This window comes from Lissotriton vulgaris, chromosome 3_1 (genome assembly GCF_964263255.1).
Source record: "Lissotriton vulgaris chromosome 3_1, aLisVul1.2, whole genome shotgun sequence".
Classification (NCBI taxonomy): domain Eukaryota; kingdom Metazoa; phylum Chordata; class Amphibia; order Caudata; family Salamandridae; genus Lissotriton; species Lissotriton vulgaris.
Genome location: NC_141689.1, coordinates 1802948246 through 1802971040, shown reverse-complemented (window position 1 = coordinate 1802971040; position 22795 = coordinate 1802948246). Strand labels below are relative to the sequence as shown.

Here is a 22795-nt window from a genome sequence, read left to right as displayed (position 1 = left end):
TGGAATGAGTGACTGAATCACTTCAACTGCCCATCTACCCTTGTTCTTATGTCATTATTACTCTGTACATATGCAAATGTTTTTGAATTGCATGTTGAACTGCACATTTGCCACTGAGAGATCACTTTTGAGCACATCACTTAATAGGTGATTAAGAATTGTATTTGTCCGTCTAGTTTGATGCATCCACGCGGTACCAATATCATCAATGGTCTCAGTCTGGTCTTATTAAAAACCACTCATAAGAGTAACCACTATATACAGCCTTTTCTTCACCAGATCTAATCACGGTAGATTCTAAAAATGGAAATGATGTGTCTTTTGTATTACACATGGTTTTAAAGAGAAGGCAACCATCACAGAAAGGGTAGATCATGTTTTATAATGCCAAGTCTGCAGGGGTGTGGAATTTAATAAAATATCTACTTGTCCATGGGGCTGGTTGCTTCATAAATCTACTTGTCCTGCAACAAAATCCACTTGACGCTTTGGTGCCATGTAGTGCTGCGACAAATTATGGCAGAAATCATTATATAAGAGCTATGATCTAGCCTGTCTGATTATGCCAGGGCTCATACCATAGTAGTGTTTGAATACTTGCAATTCCATTTTGTTGCCACGTTTCCGCAGATCTACATACTTGGGCTGAAGGTAGTGGTAAGCAATAGTTCCAGGGTTGGAATGTCCTTTTGAGTCTGTGCAAACCTACTAACTTGCATGTTTTAAGGGTTTTCAACAACTCTAACTAATCTTTTCCGATACTGAGAAATGGTGAGCTTGCAAACACTCAGATTTTCGCATGAGCAAATCTACACATGCATATTTGCTCATGCTAAAATGCAGTCCACATATTTTCTAAGATATTTTCTATTTCTTGTCCTACTTCTGTATTTTCTTGGTAATTCATGGAAGTCATATAGCTGCACTTAATGCAAGGACATATACTATGGGTGCACTTTTGATACTTTATTATAACTGTGCCCTTAATTTGGTCTGGCATTGACTGTGACCTTCTGTGTTTATTAAAATTCATTTTTTTTTCTCTCTCTCTTGCTTTCTTTCTTTCTCCTGGCTTCACTGTGAGTGACAGCATTCTGCTCTCTCACAAGGAGCATATCGGCACACAAAGTGGTTTTGTTCAGTGCCAGTAACTACTGTGGCAGTGTGTGCCGTTGAGTCCAAAACAATTTTTGCTTTTACCAATGTTTGGTATAATGCAGAGGGCCTGGCAGCTCCGACACCAATAAGGTTTTACAAAAACCATGCCAAAACAAGTCACACATTGACAAATGAAAAGCTGACCACCAATTTCAGACCTACGGGCTTTGCCAAAGCTTGTTTTTTTTGTTAGCCATAATCTTATTAAAAGTGCTTACACTAATTCTCCATTTTGAATATTTTTGAGAAATACTAGCATGCATCAACACATTTTACTAAAAGATGGTGCAGAGAAATGCTACCTGATATTCTACAGTAGTTTAGCTAAATGTTTTTTTCCTACTTTCATTTTTTATGAACATTATATTTTGAAAGCGAACAATCAATCTTGGCTTCAAGCTTCTGCAACTATTTGCATCAAATCAGAGAGCATTATACATAGCCTCATATTGCTGAACTTTTAAATGGTGTGTACACATTTTTTACTGGAACCACTGTCAGTCATGCAGTCAGAGCTTACAACATTTGCTTAGAGCGATCCCCCTAATAATAAAGGCTTTCACATAATGAACCATAAATACAAGCTTGAACAGCATTAACTATGGACAAAAATATTACCTTACCTGCAGACAGTGCCCTTCCCTGGTCTATAATGTGGTACCTCAAACTGGCAGCCAAAGTGTTTGTGCTGCTGGGGGTTGGGCCTACTTATCCCAAGGACAAAATACACATGTAAACTTGACCCCAAAAAATATGTCCTGAGCGTTGGGTTATAGGAATTCCACATTCCTGCAAGTCTTGAAACAACAGTTAAAACAAGTCATCAACTTACCAAATGGAAAGCTTCAGGAGAATGCTGAAAACTCAGCAACATGTGGGAGAGGACTGCTAGTGCACCAGGTCTCACAAGAGGAAACCACAGACGATTGAATACCTAAGAGGGGGTAAAGCAAGTACTATTATGTCTAATATCTTCTATTTTAACACTTCAAACAACAATCATTTATGTGCTATTCAATCAGAAAATAGAAGTAGTGCTGGATTAAGCTTCACAAAAGCATCTCTTCTCTCTGAAAGCAATCCTATAGGACTACAACATGTCAGAAGGCAGCAGAAACTCCTGGGCCCCACCTTTGAAATAGATCGTGGCCCATCGTTATGAGAGCAACACAACTAGAACAGGTTCAGGAAAAACTGATAAACCAACTTTTTCAGAAAAGCCTTTAACGTTACAGCAGCAGGATGGGTTCACATCATGCCTTATATGAGCTATACCCACTGCAGAAAAATTATGCACACATTTCCATAATTAAAGTATCACACATACCAGTTCAATTTTGAGCAAAGTGACATCAATCAGAATTGTAAATTTCTGGACGGCGGCTAGTCCCTTAAGAAGTGCAATCACCCAGGTCTCCACATGCTGTGCCAAGGGCCATGACAGCCAGTCGATCATTCTGAAAGAGAAACAAGAAGATGAATCAAAACAAGTTTGCTTTTAAGTGAATCTTACTATTGAACAAATAAACAACACTGGTCTTACATGTTTTAACTTCAAAACATCAATTCTGCATCCCAGTGCAATGCTGAATGTACATTCACTAAAGAGAATACCATTAAACAGACTACATAGGCGCTCAAACACATCACAACACTTACAAAATACTCTTTCACAAACTATCACCTTCTTCAGTTTTTTTTGTATTTTCCCTTGCAATACTAATCAGGGAAACACCTTTCTCAGGTATAATGGTTGTTTTACCTATTTGCTGCCGAACATTCCTCTAGCACATACAATTGTACTGGATTCAATCTCTATCTATTGGCACTATTCACCCTCTGCTGCCCAGCTTGTGTGATTAATCAGTTCGCTGGAGCATAAAATTGTACTTGGTTCGGTTTTTATATACTAAGCTGCCTTAGTTGCCCTGGTCCCCTCATAACATTTAGCTCTGATGATGCCCAACTAGCCAAGTCTTTTAATCATAAATCAGGGTCCATACACACACCTTGCCACACCCTGCCAAACACCAACCATCTTCCTACTAACAAACGTTGTGCACAGAAAACTTCTTCTAGGTAACATGATGCAAAAGAAAAATATATTTGTATTTATGTATGCAACACTCAAAAATCCTAAAATATAGGTGACTCAATGGGAGATGATGCCTAGCAGCTAGCTTGTGGCTACAATAGAAAATGTCCTAGACCCGTAGCAATTTGCAATAACGCCAATCAACATAACTATTAAATGTGGCTGCAGAAAGGCCTTGGCTCCAAGGTAGTTGCAAGATGAAAGTGCCAGATGACCAAGATCAAGTTGCCAAAATCTTGGTTTACTAGACCCATTTCAAGCAGGGGTACCAGGAGTATTTTGTGGTTCAGTACATATTCAGTCAACAGTTCCAGTGACACTGCACTCAGCCGCAAGATATATTCTCAAAACCCATCTATTTTAGGAGGCATTTATTTCTGCCCAACGATTTGCCAGTAACTGGTTCATCTGTAGCAACAGACAACTTGGCTATAAAGCTGTGCTATATGAACACTATTCGTTCATATAGGTGCAGAGCAAGAAATTAAATTGTAACAACTTAAATCTTCCATTTCAAGAGAACATGTAACACATCTGCGTGTCCTCACCAACAAAAATCAATGACAATATCCTATCATTTCCTTGTATGCTGGAGTTCTATAGCTGGCCTGGAATTACACAGTGACCTAGACACTTGAATTATTGTCTCCCCAAGTCTATAATGGCCTAGATTATCCCACTTACCATGGGACTATGTTCAAACTGTTTAGGTATTGGATAATCTGTCATTCTACAGGAATTGTATTCTAGTCAAAACAAACCTTTAGCTCACTTCCTCTAAAGTACAAAAAATTTACCATGTATTAAATTGGTCCCCCATTGATTCATACCCTCAATCACTCAGCCCTATCAGACTTATATCTGCACATTTTTTTAACTCTTTTTATTAATTAACCAAGTAACAAACAGAAATAACACTAAGGTGGAAGCCAGCAATAGTTACATACGTTAGGTCCATTTGGTACAGGAGTAGTCACATTACAACAACTGTTCGAGATCAAGGGGATCCCGGTGCGTCCAAATCCAGACTCGGCGTAGGTGCCTCGCAGATATCCCCGCAATGAGCATTCCACGCACCCCATATCTTTCCCCATTTACGCGGGCAGCCCCTAGCCAGGTACACCGCACGCTCTCTAAACATGCACCAGTCAAGATCATCCGCCCACTTCCCAATCCGGGGCGGCTGACGCGACCCCCCAACTGCACAATATTGCGTTTAGCAACCATACACGCCAGCGTAACCCACTGCTTCGGATATTCATTGAGGTCCGTCGGCTCCCACACATTCAACAAACACCTCCGTGCCTCAAGGCCCACTTCCTGTCCCAGCACCGCCCTCAATTCCTCGTGTACAGCCCTCCAGTATGTTTGCACATAGGAGCAATTCCAAATGATGTGCACCAGGGTACCCTCCTCGCCGCATTCTCTCCTGCACTCTCCACTCTCAGCCCGTCCCAATCCCACCAAACGTGGGCCCGTCACATAAGTCCTATGCAGGATTTTCAGCTGAACCAGGCGCAATCTCATTTGTATCGCCACAACCTTGGGAGAGGACACGGCCTCTGTCCAGTCCTCATCATCAAGTTCCAACCAGTCTGCAGTCCACTTCGCCCTAAGCTTCACGAGTGGGTCCCCGATATTATTAATCAGTTTTCGGTAAATGAGGGATGTAGCCTTCTCAGGCAGGTGGCCGTCCAGAACCCGGTCCTCAAGGGGGGAAGCCTCAGGGAGTTCAGAACCCTTTGGGACATGCGTGACCAAGGCGTGCCTCACTTGCAAGTACCGGAAGTACTCGTTTTGATGCAGACTATACCGGGCCGCCAAGGTCTCAAACGGCAGAACAGAATCTTCCCCCAGACGTCTTTAATCTGGGAGATACCGAGAAGGTCCCATTTATCTAACCCCTTCGACTTCCACAGTCTCCCCAGCTTCTCAGAGTTAAACAAAGGGGTGGAAAGCGTGAGCCTCCCAGCCCATCCGAGACTCCTGGTGGCCACATGCCAAACCCTCACAGCATGAGCAGTCGGACCAATCAATGGATACTTGCCCATCCTCACATACAGCGCCCTGCCAATCTCCCCACCAGGGGAAAGGCTCCGATCCATGGCGTAACCGGGGTCACCCGGCACGCCATACACAATATGGTTGATGGCAGCTAGATGTGAGGCCCAATAATATTTGCGCAGATCAGGGAGACAGATGCCCCCGTCGTACCACGCCAAGGTCAATTTGTTAAAGGCTATGCGAGCTCCACCGTCCAATAGGAGGTGTCTCTGTAAAGACTCAATCCCCTTGAAATAGGAAGCGGGCACCGGGTCCATCGAGTTTTGTAGGGCGTAGAGGAATCTCAGCAAGGCCATCATCTTGACGAGAGTGGCTCTACCAATCAAGGATAGCGGGAGGGCGCGCCAGCGTTCCACGTCTGTCTTACCCCGCGCCAGCGGGACGGCCAGATTACGATCAAAGCGTTGTTTCGGATCAAGTGTGACAAAAATCCCTAGATATTTAAAGCCCTCTGTCTCTACTCTAATGGAACAGGACCGCAGAGGTTCAGAGGGGCCACCGGCTAGGGTAAATATCACCGACTTGTCCCAGTTAATCACCAGTCCCGAGTACCTCCCAAAGACCTCAACAAGATCCAGGAAATATCGGAAAGAGGTCTTAGGTCTCGTGAGGTAGATCAGGACATCATCTGCGTAAAGGGAGATCTTGCCCTCCCACTCAGGCGTCCACCTTATGCCCCGTATCGAGGGGTCCCATTTCACCCAAGACGCCAGTGGCTCCATAACTAGCGCGAAAAGCAATGGGGACAATGGACACCCCTGTCTGGTGCCCCTACCTAGGGCGAAGTCCTCAGACTTACAGTTGTTGACCACCACTCTAGCCAGCGGGGATGCATAAAGCAACTGCACCCAAGCTATGAAGTTCACGCCAAATCCCATCTTTGCCAAACCGTAAATAGGTAGGGCGACTCCACTCTGTCGAAAGCCATGGAGGCGTCCAGAGAAACCATGATCGCCTGTTCCTGCAGATGACCGGCCGACCCCAATATTCTATGGAGTCTGCGCAGATTCAGCGCGGTGCTGCGCCGCGGCATGAGCCCCGACTGATCCGGGTGTACCAGTGAGGAGATCCCTTTCACCAGTCTGGTGGCCAACAATTTGGCCAGGATCTTGGGTTCGGCATTCAGGAGGGAAATGGGCCTGTAGGAAGAACATACTTCCGCAGGTTTGCCAGGCTTGTGAATGAGCACGATATTGGCCACCCTTTGGTCGTATGGGAGTACACCCCTGTCTCTACTGTCGGTGAACATAGCCCTCAGATAGGGAGCAAGTTTGTTGGCACTGAGTTTGTATAGTTCGACCGGAATGCTGTTCGGGCCAGTGGCTTTGCCGGACTTGACCTGACGGATAGCCTGTGCAACTTTGTCATCCGTGAACGCCGAATCGAGGAAATCACGGTCTTCTTCAGATAAACTCGGCATAATTATATCTTTTATCGTTTCCTCATTATCGACTTCTGTAAACCTGTCTCCCGTGCATAGATCTCTTGAAAGTATTTCGCAAATTCATCGGCCACAGTCTGCGGGTTCGTAAGCCTACCCTAGGACCGACTCTCCAATTCAGGCACTAGTCGGGACGGACGATCTCCCTGCTCGAGCCAGGCAATAAGCTTGCCCGCTTTGTCTCCGTGCTCATACACGCGGCACTGTGTTGCATTGTGATTCGCCAAGGATCCTTCCCTAGCAAGATTCCTATATTCCTCCTCACGGAGCCTCAAGACGTGGAGGCCGGCCTCCGTGGGAGGCTCAGCCACCCGCCTCTCCTGGGAGAGAACTTCCTCCTCCTTCCCGAGCAGCACAGCCAACCCTTCTTTCTTATTCTTAGAGAAGATGGATAACACCTCCCCTCTGCCAACCGCCTTAAATGCTTCCCACGGCGAACTGGGGGAATCGACCGATCCGACATTCTCAGAGAAATACCGGTCAGACATGTGGCACACCTCTTTCGCAATGACCGGGTCTTTCAGCCGCCAAGCTCCTATGGGAGCTATCCTGCCCACAGCCGGAAGCTTCAGTGCAAGGCACAACCAGAGCGGAGAGTGATCAGAGACACCCCTCCCCAAATGCCTGACCTCCGACACATACAATGCCATCGTCGCTGGGAGGAGGACGTAGTCCAAGCGTGAGAGAGTGCCGTGTGCAGCTGAAACATGAGTGTAATATGTCGTGCTAGGATTACGGACGTGCCAGCAATCAATCAGTACCAACATACTCAGATCAGCCAACCATTTCTGCGCCTGTGGCAGCACCCGCGGGGGGGCCCGATCAATCACACCATCCACCACCGAATTAAAATCGCCTCCCAACACCAGATGACCAAGGGGAAGAAAGATGGCCCCCAAATCTCGGAACGTCTCGGCCTGGAGAGCAGGGGGAACATAAATTGATATAAATGTGACTGTATGGCCCCCAACAAGTCCCGACACTCCAGCATAACGACCTCTCTGATCCACCCAGGTTGCCAGCACAGAAAAGGGGAAGGAGTTTTTGAACAGTATTCCCACACCCCTAGAACCAGTCGTATAGCCAGCGTGTACTACTAGTTTGTAACCTCCTCTGTGCATGGCCTTAAACTTGTTCCCCACTAAATAAGTCTCTTGGAGCAGGACTATGTCTGGGGAGTTCCTTTGGACTAGCTGACTGACCATCCCCATCTTGATCTTATCACCCAACCCGTTAACGTTCCAGCTTAGCACCTTGATCCCCGATCCCCTGAACTCACGTCTCCCCGGACCCATGTACTTCAAATAGCAAAACTACGTTTCCACCTTAGCAAAGAGAAGACCCAGAACCAACAAAAATACAAACTACACTTACACCCACCTCCCCTCCCCCCACCCTGCACCCCTGCATTTCGCTACCGCCCCCCAACTCGCAGTGTGCCTGCCGCCCCATAATAAAACTAAAGACTATCTAAAAATAGATCGGAGGATGATATCAGTGCCCCGCTTCCCCGCCTACCCCATGAATCTGAAGCTAGCTATTAGATATGCAACTATAACAGTGGGATCGATCTGAAAGCCTTTCCCACCCGCTGTTAACGCCATGTCCAAATAAAGTTCTGCGTCACCCGGAGTCTCCGCCATCATGGAGCTTCTTCATCTCCACCGTCCTGATCCCGGGGGTCTTGCGGGCCAAGCTCTCAACCCAGTCAGATGCTATCTCAGGATTGTCAAAGAACCAGACCTTCTCGTCCGCCTCAACTCGTAGCTTGGCCGGATACAGCATGGCATACTTGATGTTCAAGTCTCGAAGTTTCCGCTTGACCCCCCCGCAGCTCTGCCTCTGTCTCTGCACCATTTGCGTGAAATCAGGAAAGAAATTCACGGTTGAGTTCTCAAACTTCAGGGGCCCATCGGTCCTCGACGTCTGCAGGATAGCATCCCTGTCCCTGAAGTTCAGGACCCTGGCGATCATAGGCCGAGGAGGAGCACCCGGTCGTGGTCTACCTCCGGGGAGCCTATGAGCCTGCTCCACCGTGAAGAAATTACTGAGTCCCTTCGGCTTCAAATGGTTCATGATTAAGTCCTCCTTAAACAAATCCGGGGCAGGCCCTTCGGCTTTCTCCGGTATCCCGATTACTCGCACGTTGTTCCGTCGGGCCCGTCCTTCGTAATCGTCCAGCTTGCGGGCCGCCATCTCGCTAGAGGCCTTGATGCCCCTCACTTCCCTCTGAAGCTCAGCCACATCATCAGTCAAGCTCGCCATCTTAATATCGAGCGATTTAACCTGCTCTCTGGTCTAAGTGAGATCAGTTCTGATGAGGTTAACCTCGATGGTCACGGTATCTAGTTTGTGATCCAGCGACTCCATACGTTTACCCAGGGAGGTTTCAACCCCTCGTATAGCCGCTATCAGGTCAGACATCGTCGGTTCCGTAGTCTGACCCGATGACTCCCCTCCACCGTTCTGCGACTTCCCGAGGGTGACAGAGGAGTTCCTCGGCTGCACATAACGGTCCAACTTATTGACCTGGACAGTTCGGGAACCTCTGGTGTTCTTAGACTGCTGTTTATCGAGGTCCGGCTTGGTCGCCATCTCGGGACGGACACAGGCCACAGGGGTACACAATACTCAGATACGTCCCAGTACGCCAGTGCCAGGTATAATGGCCCGAACTCCAGCGGCCACAACCCGATCTCAGTCACTTCACTCCACTGCTAACAATTGTGATCCGAGCGAAGCAACTCAAGTCCAGGTACGAGGAGCACGATCAAACCAAGGGGTGCGACTGAAGGCGCCCACGTATGGGCATGTCCCCTCCCCACTGGCGAGGGAAGCGCCAACAATTCCCGTAGATGGAGTTACGGACTGGCGACTTCCGGTGGCAGACCCCGCTGTTGTTGCACTAGAGCCCGGACCACCTCCAACTCCAGGTCCCGGGCCCAAATTCTAAAGGCCTTAAAGTTTTCTGACAATGTTTCTCGGGCTCCCGGGGGTCTCCAGGAAAACTGAAAATGGCAGTCGTGTCCTCACGCGTTTAGCAACAGTTCCCCGTCAATTATTCCCAGGATCTTGGACAGGATAGATATCGGGGTGCACGGGACCCCTGATCTCACGCGGCGATCTTGGGCGCCGCGAAGCTCCTCCTCCTATATCTGCACATTTAGTGTTCAAAGCATTGCTTGAGATGTGAAGGGTGTATTAACCATTAATTCTTGCAACTGTTTTTCAATAAATGTTTTACTGCAACAAAAACATCATAGAATAAAGGCTGACTTTTTACATAATTTAACAGTAATTCTTCCAAATAAAGGATATTACCTTAATTGTTTTTGAAAGGCAGAGTTCTTGTAAGGAGAGTGGTGAAAAGAACTGAGCAAATACAACTTGTTAATACCCTTAAAGGTCAAAGTGAAATTCTGTAACAAAGCCAGTTCTACAACTATTATTAGTTATTTTATGGTGCATACCAACAATAACAGAGAGAGTTGGCAGGTTCGGTTAAGGGTCCAGACTCTGAACTATAGTTGAAAGACTTCGTTAGTTAGGCATCATCAGAGCTAGAAGTCATGAGGGAAATAGGGAAGTAAGGGAGCGCAGTTATACAACAAGTGCTAAATAAGAATGGTGAATAGTATTTATCAGCATCTGTTTTAAGGTGTGATCTGAAATGTACATCGTTAATCCAGAAAATACTCTTGCACATACCAGGAAGATTCAAACATGTAATCTTCAAATCACACACAAATGTTTGTAACCATCGCATTAACCACCAAGCTCATTCAGAGATGCACATATTTCCATGTATCAGGGGGTATAATATCTGTATTTTTAGAATCAAATCTCGTGGAGTGGATAATTTTCTTTAGCATGCACATTAACTGCAAAGCAATACCAGCAATCCTGAAAATAGTAACAGTTTTCACAGGAAGAGGCTAACATTCAGTTAACTTAATACATTTCTGTATTTCAGTAAACAAAAGGCAAACCAAAAAATAGGGCAGTTTATCACAAATACAAGATGGGAAAACGAGTGTGTCTTTTTTCCCCTTCCCATCTCAAGTAAAATAATACCTGCAAAGAGCTTGAGTCATACTTGCATCTTTTACATTTGGATCTGTGGTCAGGCTTCTGATGAGAACAGTTATCATCTGTAAGGGGATATGCTGCACAAGGCTTGCCAGGGCAACCGACGGTTCAAATGAAGCATCTAAAAGAGTCAAATACAAGTCTTTCAGAAACCCAAATATGAATAATGCAACAACATAAACAAAACTAAAGCAAATGGACAGAAAGGAAATCATTTACAACACAATACTATAATTAAATATTTGTGAATTTAGAGATCTATAATGCCCTGAACAAAACTTAATGCAGAGAAGATAACAGTAAATGAAGAAACAGGAATACAAGCAATGTAATTACGGTCAATTGGTCTGTATTAAACCAAGGGGTTTTATGAACAACAAGAAACACATCTATACCGCATGTACAACAAATGTGCAGGAGCAGAAAGCTACTCCTGCCGAGTAGGAGCACACAAGTTTCTCCCTGCACTCTCACGATGAGTGCAGCCAGGGAGGTCAGTGGGCTGTGGTTGCTCAAGGACTCCCCTCAGAGACCCAATCTTTAAAAATGATGCAGGAAGCTCCTGGTTGGCACCCGGGCACTCCAGTTTAATTAAAAAAATAATTGAAAAATCAAATGTATTGCCTGCTACTGCCCAGCTCATGCGGGGGGGGGATCCACAGAGACGACACATCTCTAGATAAGACCTGATCAGCTGCCACCACATTAAGAAAGATGAGACTGTATCCATCTTAACACTTGGGGACTCACTTACCTTCTTACAAAAAAGTTAAAAAAATACTTCTAGAACGCAATATCATTTTCGGGGGGTGAGGGAGAAGCGTTGAGGTACCTTGCTAAGCCTTTTGGAAGGTCAGGGACTTAATCCCCAGGACACACTCTTTTGGATGGTGTGGTAACATCTGACTCTCTCTCCCCCCCCCCCCCCCACCCCCCCCCCCCATCCCTCCCGGAGACTCCTAGAGGCCACAGGAACCGCATCTCCCAGGGTGGTATTTATAATCAAGAGGAGGGGGCATAGGCAGCCCACCTTCCTGGGCCACTATGAGGGACCGGCGCACCAATTCCCGGGGCAGTTTTCAGTTTGAGTGGTGGAGGCATAGAGACCCCCTCCCCAAGCCAGAGAAGGACCCAGTGGGCCCATCCCTCTGTGCCATTTTTTTAGGGCATGGAGACATTGTGTCCTCTCTTAGAGCCAGAGAACAGACCCAGGCACCCCATCCCCAATTCAAGCCATGTCCCAGGGACACCATCTCCAAGGACCCTGCAGTTTCCTGTCCGGGAAAGTGTGGGTATACCCTGACTGCACTCTGTGGCAGAAACACATTTACTCCCACCTGGAGTTGGGTACTGGTTGGGAACCGGCAGCAGCAGGCAGATGGGGGCACAGGGAGGCATCGGACCCAGGCCCTTGGATGAGCGGCGGAGCTGGGCTTGCAACTCTGTATGCACATGCCCAACCAGGAACACATGCCTGGCATAAATACTAATTAAAACACGCCAACAGATCACCAGACAATGGGGATGACATTAAACAGCTTGAACATAAGCTGTGGTGCTGTGGGTGTCCCGGTTTTTCCACAGTTTGAGGGAGATTTCCCCAGTGCAATTCTTGCACTGACCATAAGGCTTAACAGTGCAGTATATTGACTGGTGCGTTTAAGTGGGCACGCCCGAATCAGACCTGGTGAAAATGCTACACCTGCTTGATGTGCACAGTCCATGACCTGCTCTCCAGCTCACTGGTGCACACGTGGATCTATTTGGGTGCCTACTGCATGCGACCCCCTCCGCCGCCTTGAGCTATTGATGATTTGTGAGCAGGAGTCCCATTCCTGAGGTGAACATTAAACTGCTGGATGATCCCTTCCCCCCTCATAGACACTTGTGTAAAGATCCACATAGGACAAGCCAATCTGCATCATACTCGGGCCTTGGTGCGATGCCTCTACGCCCCTCTTGTTCCGCTGACGTCCTCATCCTACAGCCTATCTGCCCTGCTGTGCAGACCTGGGATAGGTCAGAGTGACTGTCGGGAGTGTGGTGCCATACTGCTTTGTGCAACTGTTGGGCTGGGGAGCGGACATTGCATTAGCGGCTGCTGTTGCAGCTGCTCCTGACTGCCAACACTGTACAACGACTTAGTGAACCACAGGATTGGCAACTGACCGACCATCTAGAGCTGGCGGACACCAGCCACATCCCTAACTTATCCTGGACCCTCTGATGCCTAGCACCAAACAGATAGTCATGGGTAGTTTACACTCAAACGCACTGCCTGCACCGTCCTAACTCGCAGCAGACCAAGAGCAGCATTCTGGGGAAGGCCCTGGGGACGAGCTGCCTTACCTGGATGTCATATTGACCACCAAGCTAGACACTGTCCTAAAGGCAGTGGAGAAACCTGGAACTGTTCTTGCCCAGACGCACACATTACAAGAAAGCAAGATAGACAAAGAGACTGCGGACTTCACTGTAATGTCCTTCATATAGTTTCTTCTCTGTTTCCGATCTTTTGCACACTGTTTAGTTAGCGCAAGGATGCTCCTTTCGGAGCGATTGTTTGCGCTTTATAAATATACAAAAATATACAAATATACTCTCCTATGTGCGGACCACCGTAAGCTTGCTGGCTAGGTACACAACAACAAACTGGTGCTAGCAGAGCTGCAGCCAGCAACCTGTGAGAATACAACAATAATACAATTATTGCAAGAACACATAACCACCTTGGAACATAGAGTGGAAGATGCCGAAGGTGGTTCACGTAGAAACAACATAGGGGTGATAGGTCTGCTGGAGAGCGAGGAGGGCCAAGATGCGTGGCCTATACTGAAAACTGGATCCATGCGCTATTGTCTGATGCTTCACGGTCACCTTTCTTTTCAGTTGAACATGCCCACCAGGTGCCGACATGTAGACCGCCACCAGGCGCTAGAACTAGGCGCTTCCTGTTTGGTTCACTAAACTACAGAGACTGTGACACTACACTACGAGAGACAAGCAAAATGCAGGAAGTCAAGGTGAACAGCGCCTTGGTTATATTCTTCCCAGACTACACTGTATCTGCACAACAACAAAGGAGCTCCTTTCAGGCAGTCAAAATCCACCTTGTGAACTGGGTGTACATTACTGCTTGTAATTCTCTGCTTGCCTCAGAGTAAGAGTCAAAGGCACCACTTGCTTCTTTGATTCCTCGTAGGACGCTTGGGACTGGAAGGAGGTCACTAGCATTGCAGCTTCGGGTCCCTTGCCCGCCAAAATAAAGGGGAAAAGAAATTATATGGGCGTGCCAGGAGCCCTCTTAAGTGGCGCAAAGGATCTTGGAGCGGCGACAGGCCTTGCACGTAGCAGCTGCAATACGAAAACACACCCTAAACTCAGATTAAGATGTCAGCTCCACAAAATCCATGAGCGACTAGGCTGTTGGGGTGGGGCAGATTCACCAACTCCATCAGAAGATGTTACAGATTGCTGATGACATTATATAAAACACAAAATGGCGGCCACGACTGCCACACAGGCGACCCACTAAAGACCTGTAGCTCTCACGCAACACCTCCTTACTTTGCATACTGCCACCCTAGAACTGCACCCAATGGACATCTTATCCTGATAATGTAACGGTAGATGCACAACGCAATCAAAACGTAGAACTGCTGCCCTATACGGAATAACACTCTGGCTAAGTGCAGCAAGTATATTGTCCACTGCGCAGTAGGGGGTCCTTTGATGCTAGTTTTTGCTACTCACGCTCTTTTTGGATTAGCCAACACACTCTGTAGTTGCCAAAGTATGCTGAATGGTTTGGGCGGATCCCTGTGGCACATATGCATTAATGTTACATGATTTGGGATTATTCCCCCTCCCCTACTTTTCTTTTCGGATCCAATGGGTTGCCCTGAACTGTCTGACCCCCTAAATACCTTAGCTCACTGGCACTCTATATGCAGTGGGCTCTTCCAACTGAGCGCAATCATGGTGCAGTCAAGATAATGTCTCATCCCTAACATGGCTTACACGAACATCATCACCTGGAACGTAGGAGGCATGCACACACATCTGCACTGCTACTCTGTATACTCCTACCTTCAACGCTGATCCACCCACATAGCACTATTGCAGGAAACACTCTTGACGCTCACAGACTTAATGTCTTCGCTGGCGCAGCCAGGTCTTTGTCTCTGACAATTCTTCCTCTGCTAGGAAGTGCCAACTTGGGAAAAACTGGGGACCGCATTCGTGGCGGATACGGTGGTGGTAGACGCAAACGGCAGGTATGTGCTTTTGAAAGGTCACTTAAATTGACAAAAGTTCCTGAGGGGAGCCCTCCAAGCTTCTCAATCCAGGTCAAGCATCGTTACTCCACAAAGTACCTGGGGTACTAGCTAATGCAGTGAGATCCCATGGCTATTAGGAGGCGATTTAAACTCTGTCTTCAACACTATGTTAGATTGCTCATTCCCACCCCTGGCACCCACTATTGCCACATTCAACACCTAGGCATTGAGTAAATGACTCCACCACTGGTCCCTTATAGACATATGGTGTGCTAGCGCAACTCCGACATGAAGATATATTCATTTTATTCTTTTAAACATGACTTGCATGTCCGAATTGATTGCATTGTTTGGTCAACCGCCAGCATTCTGATAATCGGACAGATGGACTATCTGACCTGCAAGGACTCGGACCACAACCCTAAATCCCTGCAGTTAGCGTGGGACATAGGCCCACCAACCATTCCTATGTTGCATCTCCAACTGGCAGACTTGGAACACCCACCATTCCAAAGTCCCTTGGTGTTGCAATCGCAGAATACTTTGAACTCAACAGTGGCTCAACAAATAAGCTGCTCAAATGGGAAGTCTTTAAGGTAACCATCAGGGGGTCCAGCTCGGGATTTACCAGGAACATCCACAAACATTCGGACAATGCCATCAACAAGGTTGAACGGAAGCTTTCACAGCTTGAGGTGCAAGCGGTGACACAGCCACAATTATATGAGTAGTGAACACATTGCATTATTGGAGAATCTACGGTGCTTAAAATTATGCAGAGCACTCAATTCGCACTCATGCGGCATCAGATAGAGCGGGACAACTGCAAGCATGGCTTATGTGCCAGGAGCAGCACTAACACCCTATCCACACCTTACAAGCCTAAACGGTACATCTCTTCCACACACAACACGAAATGCATACTGAAATTACCAGACATTATAGGTCTCTCTACGAGGCGACTATCCAACGTATCTAGATCCATCTCAATATGTTCTTGTCTCAAATAAAACTGCCCACTGTCACTCTTGCGAAGCACAAAAAATTAAATGAACCAACCACACTCTTTGATATCCGTGAGGCCATCAGAGCCCTGGCATCAGCCAAAACCCCTGGACCCGATGGCCTACCTGCCGATTATTACAAGGCTTATGCCTAGACATTAGCTCCACAATCATATGCCTTAATCAGACGCCCTAACGGCTTCCACTCTCCCTCCATCATTACATGAGGTTGTATTAATCTCCTTGCCTAAGCCTGGCAGAGATCCTAGCGCCCTGGGTTGCAAGTGCGAGCTAAGATACTTAACGAGCAGCTGGCCCATAGTTCCGTCCCTGGTCCACTCAAATCAGAATGGCTTTGTTCCAGCCTGCAATACTTCACCGAATTTGAGACATTATTTCCAGGTTTCCACTCCTTCCACACTCCAATGGCCAAACTCCGGGGGTTTGGTTCTTGACCTTGAAAGGGCCTTGGATTCTATGGGGATGGGAATTCTTTTTTGCCATTTTACCTCAGTACGGTATTGGGGGTAAATTACTTTGACTGGTTCGATTACTCTACACAGCACCGGCAGTTAGGGTGAAAACGGGCCCCTACATCTCTGGTCGAATCCTGGTAGTCCACTGTACGTGCCAGGGCTGTCCACTCTCTCCACTGCTCTTTTCTCTGGCATAGAATCCCTCGCTGCTTCTATTCTTACACAAAGTTCAGATTGGAGTATCCCCCTAAGAGACGACACACACATAATTTCACTATATGCAGACATTCTTTTTATACATTCGGGTGTGAGATTGATCCTTCCCCCCCCCCACCTATTGGTGCAAACACTCGATTTAGCTGCCCTCTCTGGTCTGCAGGATAACTGGACTAAATCATGTCTCTATCCATTTGCTCGCGTGTGCCCGGATCCTGCTTTCACACTCAAGTGTCTCCATAACATGGCAACCTGACCATTTATAATACATGGGGATACGAGTGTATCAGCAACAAGCGGCTTTAATGGCCGGTAATCTTAGGAATGCAATGACCGCTTGTTGATCCAAGATGTCCTTCTGGCAAATGCTTCCCCTGGCGGTCATGGGTCGGTGGCATTACTTAAAATGGTGGCCCAACCCATAATGTAAACCCATAGAGCATTATTGATATTGCTTTGCTTCTGTTAATAGCTGCATCCAGAAGCTATGTGTAGCAGCCTACACACCATCAAATAAAATGAATGATAAACAGGCATGTCACTCCATCACACAAACGATTCTGAAAGTGGGCAAAACGTGTGTCATTGTTAAATATCTTTGAGAGCGTTCAACATGTCTGGCAGTCAAACTTACAGCTAAGGTTATGCTCTTGTAACAATAGTCGGAGCATATTTTTGGTATAACTAGGGCTAAAAACGGGTATTACCCACTGACAGCTGTATGGTTCAAGCTTTGGTCATTTACTGAAATGCCCTAGCAAATGTGTTACATTGAATATCAAAAAATGCATCAGGTCTAAAAATTAGGAGAAGGTATCCAATCGTTGAGGGTGGGCTGGGGGGGGTTAGGGAGGGTGAATTGCCTACAATATCAGGATCAGTAAGATTTTAAGCCAGTCAATGAGACGAGATGTTTGCGGTGTCTATATATCTTGTTTTACCTAACCCTTCCTCCTATTTTTTTACTTTAATCCCTTCACCAAAATTAATTCCTGGCCTCCTCCAGTCTTCCTGAATCATTAATGTCCTTGGGGTTCTCTTCACTGCAATAGATCTTAAAAGAGCTCCAGTGCCCTGCTGACTTAATTTCATATTTTAGGAACATTCAAGTTGTGAATGGCCAGGGTCTTGTCTTAGCGGGATATAGGGTGCACGATTCTAAAATACTGCAAGTTAGCAGAAGCAATTAGAAAAATGTAATGTAACAAGCAGGGGCGTAGGGTGGGTGGAGGTAAAGGGGTTTGGGGTGCCCAAGGGAGGAAATACATTTCTGAAAAATAAACATTATTGGTATTATCGATGTATTGATCCATACACTACAGTTTAAAACTTTCATAATACATATCTATGCTAACATGCAGAGGGTACTTCCACTCTGACGTGCCTCATGCACATAATTAAAGTAATTCACAGGTCTCTTATGATGCACCTATGCTTACCAACACCATAGAGCAATCCCAAGCCACATCCATCCTGATTTGCAGAATACACTGGCATCTCAGAACTGACTATTAACAGGGCTGTCATAACTCAACTCTGTTTGAGTTGCAGGACGTGTTACAATCTCTTTACTTTTCAGCAATCAGGGTCATAACTTCAGATAACCAACAGTACAACTCAGCTTCTTATTCCTTTGGGAATGTCCTGTGTTGGTTTGTTTCTTATCTTCCTTCACATGCTATTTGTTGAATGCCCCCACCCCATCCCTCGTTGCTGCTCACCACCAGCCCCTCATTCCGATCCCTCAAAAAAAATAAAAGCATAAGCTTTGGCCACAACATATCACTTATTTTTCCTAACTTTCAGATGCACTGCTGCGCAGCATGGCTAAAACACATTGGCCAGCTCCTATATGCAAAACCTGATGGCTTTGCCAGTACTTGTTGGATATGTATGATGATTAATTTAAAGGTGGGGGGGGGGGGGGGAGGGTTGATTACAGATGCTATTCTTGTTTGGCTACTGCAACTATACAAGCCATACACTATTAAAAGTGTTATGTTCCCACGCTTAATGCAGATTTGTTTTTAGAGAAGAAAAATATAAAATAACATATTAAAAACGAAACAGTGAGCATTATTGGCCTCTTCCTAAAAAAAAAAAAAATTACCAAAAATGTTTGATATTTGATACTAGAGTTTAATATTACAGGTGTTAGTGCATATACAATGGATTATCCAGTCATAGTATGTTTCTAGGGTGGGAAAAAGAAGGTAACATTTTATGGGAGAACCAAATGGAAGGTAATTAAACACAGGGAAATTATCTTATCTGCTCACAATTAAAAAAAAAATCTTGTACACCAAAGAAACAAGAAAAATGAAAATAATAACCTGAATGTAGTTTAATTTTATCAAAGTCCAGAGGATGAAGGGATAAGGCAGAACCCTTTCTCTTCTCTGAGCACAGTAGGGTTTAGCAAGCTTTACACCAGCAAGGGGTTATATCAGGACACTCATTCCTCAAGTACCTCTTCAGCAAAGAGGAGAGGGGGGTAAAAGAAAGGTTTTGCCACACTTTGTTGATTCAACTACAGCTGGCAATATTGCTGCTCTTCTTATTTAATAAATCCTCTGTATGTGGTGGTAGATTACTGGGAGCTACTTTGTGCACAATTCTGGACATAAACAATAGAATCAAGATACGCATGTTGAGAAGCAGTTTAGTATCCAGGTAAAACTCCTTTGTAGAGAAGGAATCTCTAATAAATTCAACAGTAGGGGTTTGGAACTGTTATCGCCACCCTCCTCTGCCCTACCCACACATGATAAATGGTTTGGAGGTCAAGGGCAAAAGGTTTTTATATTTATTTTGTCCACTGGACAAGTAGGCCCAAGTCACTGCAGCACAAACTCTTTTGTCTGCCAGTTTATACCACCACAGTATGGATCTGTGAAATAGAAGCGCTCCTGACACTATAGAAACATACACATTCATACTTTAGTTGTTTAAACTTGTATATACACATGATTTATTGATGCACAATCTTTTGCTATTAAGAAGAGTACTCAAATAGGATTAAGTGAGCTGGGAGTTAAGGTTGCATCACTGACGGTGGTTCAAACATTAAAATGTGCTCATGCTCGCACAGTTTAACAAGATACGTATAATGCTCCCAGATTGCTGCCTGATTATATGCAAATACTTGCAGAATCATGAAACCAAGATTGGTGATTGCTTTAAAAATAAAAAGTACGCACCCAAAAAATTGCAACATGAAATGTATTTTATGCTCTAGCGTTTTTCATGCACGTAAACTTTTTTTAGGAACAAATAACGGTCAAAAGGAGCACCCACCTGATATATGTTCTTACATTACTGTAGATTTACTACTTTTAAGAGTACACATTAGTTTATAAAAAAAACTGGTCCTGAAAACTGTTTTCTGAGCAAATTTCTGATATTTATTTTTCCTCATGAGCAATTTATCGCACCTGGTAGGGGCTGGGAGGGATAAAGGACACATCCTTCAATACATTTTGGCAGGTCAAACGTGGCAATGCACACATATTAGCTGATGTGAAAATCTGCTAACCAACTGCAAATTCACTCTGCCCACGCTCCCTTTTTGTCACCATAAAAATAGTTTGCTCCTGCCTTAGTCAATAAATTTTAGCAAATTTCCAACCTTTTCTAATGTGGAAAGAGAATGGACATGCCATTAACATGTAAGTTTGTGCGTGCACAGACCGCAATCAAAACCTGCAAATACCACTCAATGTCTACTTCCAGTCAATGAGTCGCAAGGACTAGCAAGGTGGTAAATCTACACCCATAAAAACAGGTACACTGTGGTAACAGACAATCAATACCATGCAAGAACAATTGTTACTTACCTGTAAACAGGTGGTTCTCCAGTATTGGTGTCTTTCATAGATTCACATGCTTGAATATTCCCTGTCGCCGAAGTGGGAGCCTCAGGCAATTACATAAGATGTAAAAATACACAATAGAAATAGTTGCAGCAACCAGGTAATAATTTCCCCATAGGAACACATGGAGAGAAAGAAAAAACTTTGCAACATATCACTGTCATTATGTAGTCCAAACTACAGCCAATCAGGCGCAAGCACCCCTCCAGAAATTTCTCCTCAGAGGCTTAGGCCCTCAGATTTTCGTAGCACAGTAGAGACAAAAGAGTCTAGGAGGAGAAGCTAGCCTCTGAGGGGAGGCTGGTGGGTTGCATGTGAATCTATGAAAGACACCAATACTGGAGAACCATCTGTTTACAGGTAAGTAACAATTGTTCTTTTCCAGTATTAGGGTGTCTTTCATAGATTCACATGCTTGAATAGAATAGTGAGCAGTAATAGCTGTTATCAAGAGCAAAATTAGCAATGCATAGGCATAAATATGCACTAATAGCATAACGTAGCTAGTAAGAATGATAATGATAACAATAATCACAACAATACCATCACATAACCATATAGGAGGAGGGTAGGAAGCAGAGGCTCACCTTAGTTAAAAGGATTACGAAGCACTGCTTGTCCCACTGCCGTATCGGCTTCGTTGATCGCTTCAAAGCAATAATGTTTTGTGAACGTGGGCCTGCTGGACCACGAAGCTGCTCGGCAAATCTGATGGATCGGCACAGCAGCAAACAGGGAGGTAGAGGATGACATCGCCCTGGTGGAATGAGCACTCCCTGCAGATTGAAGAGGCTTGCCAGCCTGCTGGTGACAAAAGGAAATTGCTGAAAAAATCCAACGTGCAATAGTTGGCTTTGTGACGCCCCTTGCATATGCGTCCTTAGGCTACGAACAGCTGGTCGGATTAGCGAAAGGGTGCCGTCCTATCGATGTAAAACTTAAGGCATCTCTTAACATCTAGAGAGTGTAAACGTTGCTCTGCTGGAGATTGAGGATTGCGAAAGAAAGTCTTTAAGAAAACAGGCTCATTGAGGTGAAAGTCAGTGGGTACCTTAGGCATGTAAGCCGGGTTGGTGCGAAGTAGTACAGAGTCCGATTTAAACTGAAGAAAAGGTGGCTTAATGGTAAAAAGCGTGTACATCACTCACACGCCGTGACGAGGTTAAAGCAAGGAGCAAAGCCTCCTTCCAAGTGAGGAATTTTAAATCTGCCTTGTGGATAGGCTCAAATGGTGCTTTCATTAATTGCGCCAAAACAATGTTGAGATGCCAGGCTGGAGGAGGACGCCTAATGGGCGGGACCTTCCTGAACAGTCCTTTGAAGAACTGATGCATAATCCTGGAAGAGCAGAGACAAGAGAAGCCATCCTGCCGGAAACGAGCAATCGCAGCCAAGAAAACTTTCAAGGTGGAGTGGGAGAGCCCAGACTGCGCAAGTTCTAGGAAGAATGGAAGAAGCTGAGCCGGAGTAGAATGCACAGGATGAACGTTGGCAGCCAAGCACCAGTGACAGAACCTCTTCCATTTGAGTTTATAAGTCTTTATTGTAGATGGAGCTCTGGCATTGGCCAGAATATGTCTGCATGCTGGCGGAATGTTTAAATGGTCAAATTCAAGGTGCTCAGGTTCCAGGCGGATAATCTGAGAGATGAGGGGTTCGGAGGACATATCAGGCCTTCGTCCATTGTGAGGAGGTCCGCTCGAGGATGAAGGAGAATGGGATCGCACTGAGACAGAAGCAGCAGTTCCGAGAACCATGCTTGTCGAGGCCATCTGGGAGCGATCAGGAGAATGTGGCACGGCTGTCTCCTCATCTTCCACAACACTCGAGGAACCAGAGGAATCGGCGGAAAGGCGTAGGCGAATAGACCGCACCAATCCATCGAAAGGGCATTCCCGGACGATTCTGGATGGGGAAGCCAACTTGCAAAGGACTGGCATTTCCGGTTCGCCGGGCTCGCAAAGAGATCCATGCTGGGATGACCCCAATTCCGAAAGATGAAGTCCAGAGTCGGCTGAGGCAGCTCCCAGTCGTGCGTTGATGATGCGGATCTGCGGAGGGCATCTGCTAGGATGTTCGAGATGCCCGGCAGATGAACCG

The 22795-nt window shown here is 45.9% G+C and overlaps 1 protein-coding gene across 1 annotated transcript in view; it reads right to left on the bottom strand.

The window, feature by feature from the left end:
• The window catches only part of USP38 (ubiquitin specific peptidase 38), a 181781-nt gene that overhangs the window by 139625 nt on the left and 19361 nt on the right, over positions 1–22795 (bottom strand). Inside the window, exons 3-5 of the mRNA XM_086962233.1 lie at positions 10833–10968; positions 2486–2615; positions 1991–2092 (exon numbers count right to left, since the gene is read on the bottom strand). Coding sequence (XP_086818359.1) covers positions 1991–2092; positions 2486–2615; positions 10833–10968 — 368 coding nt within the window. The remainder of the gene's footprint in view (positions 1–1990; positions 2093–2485; positions 2616–10832; positions 10969–22795) is intronic.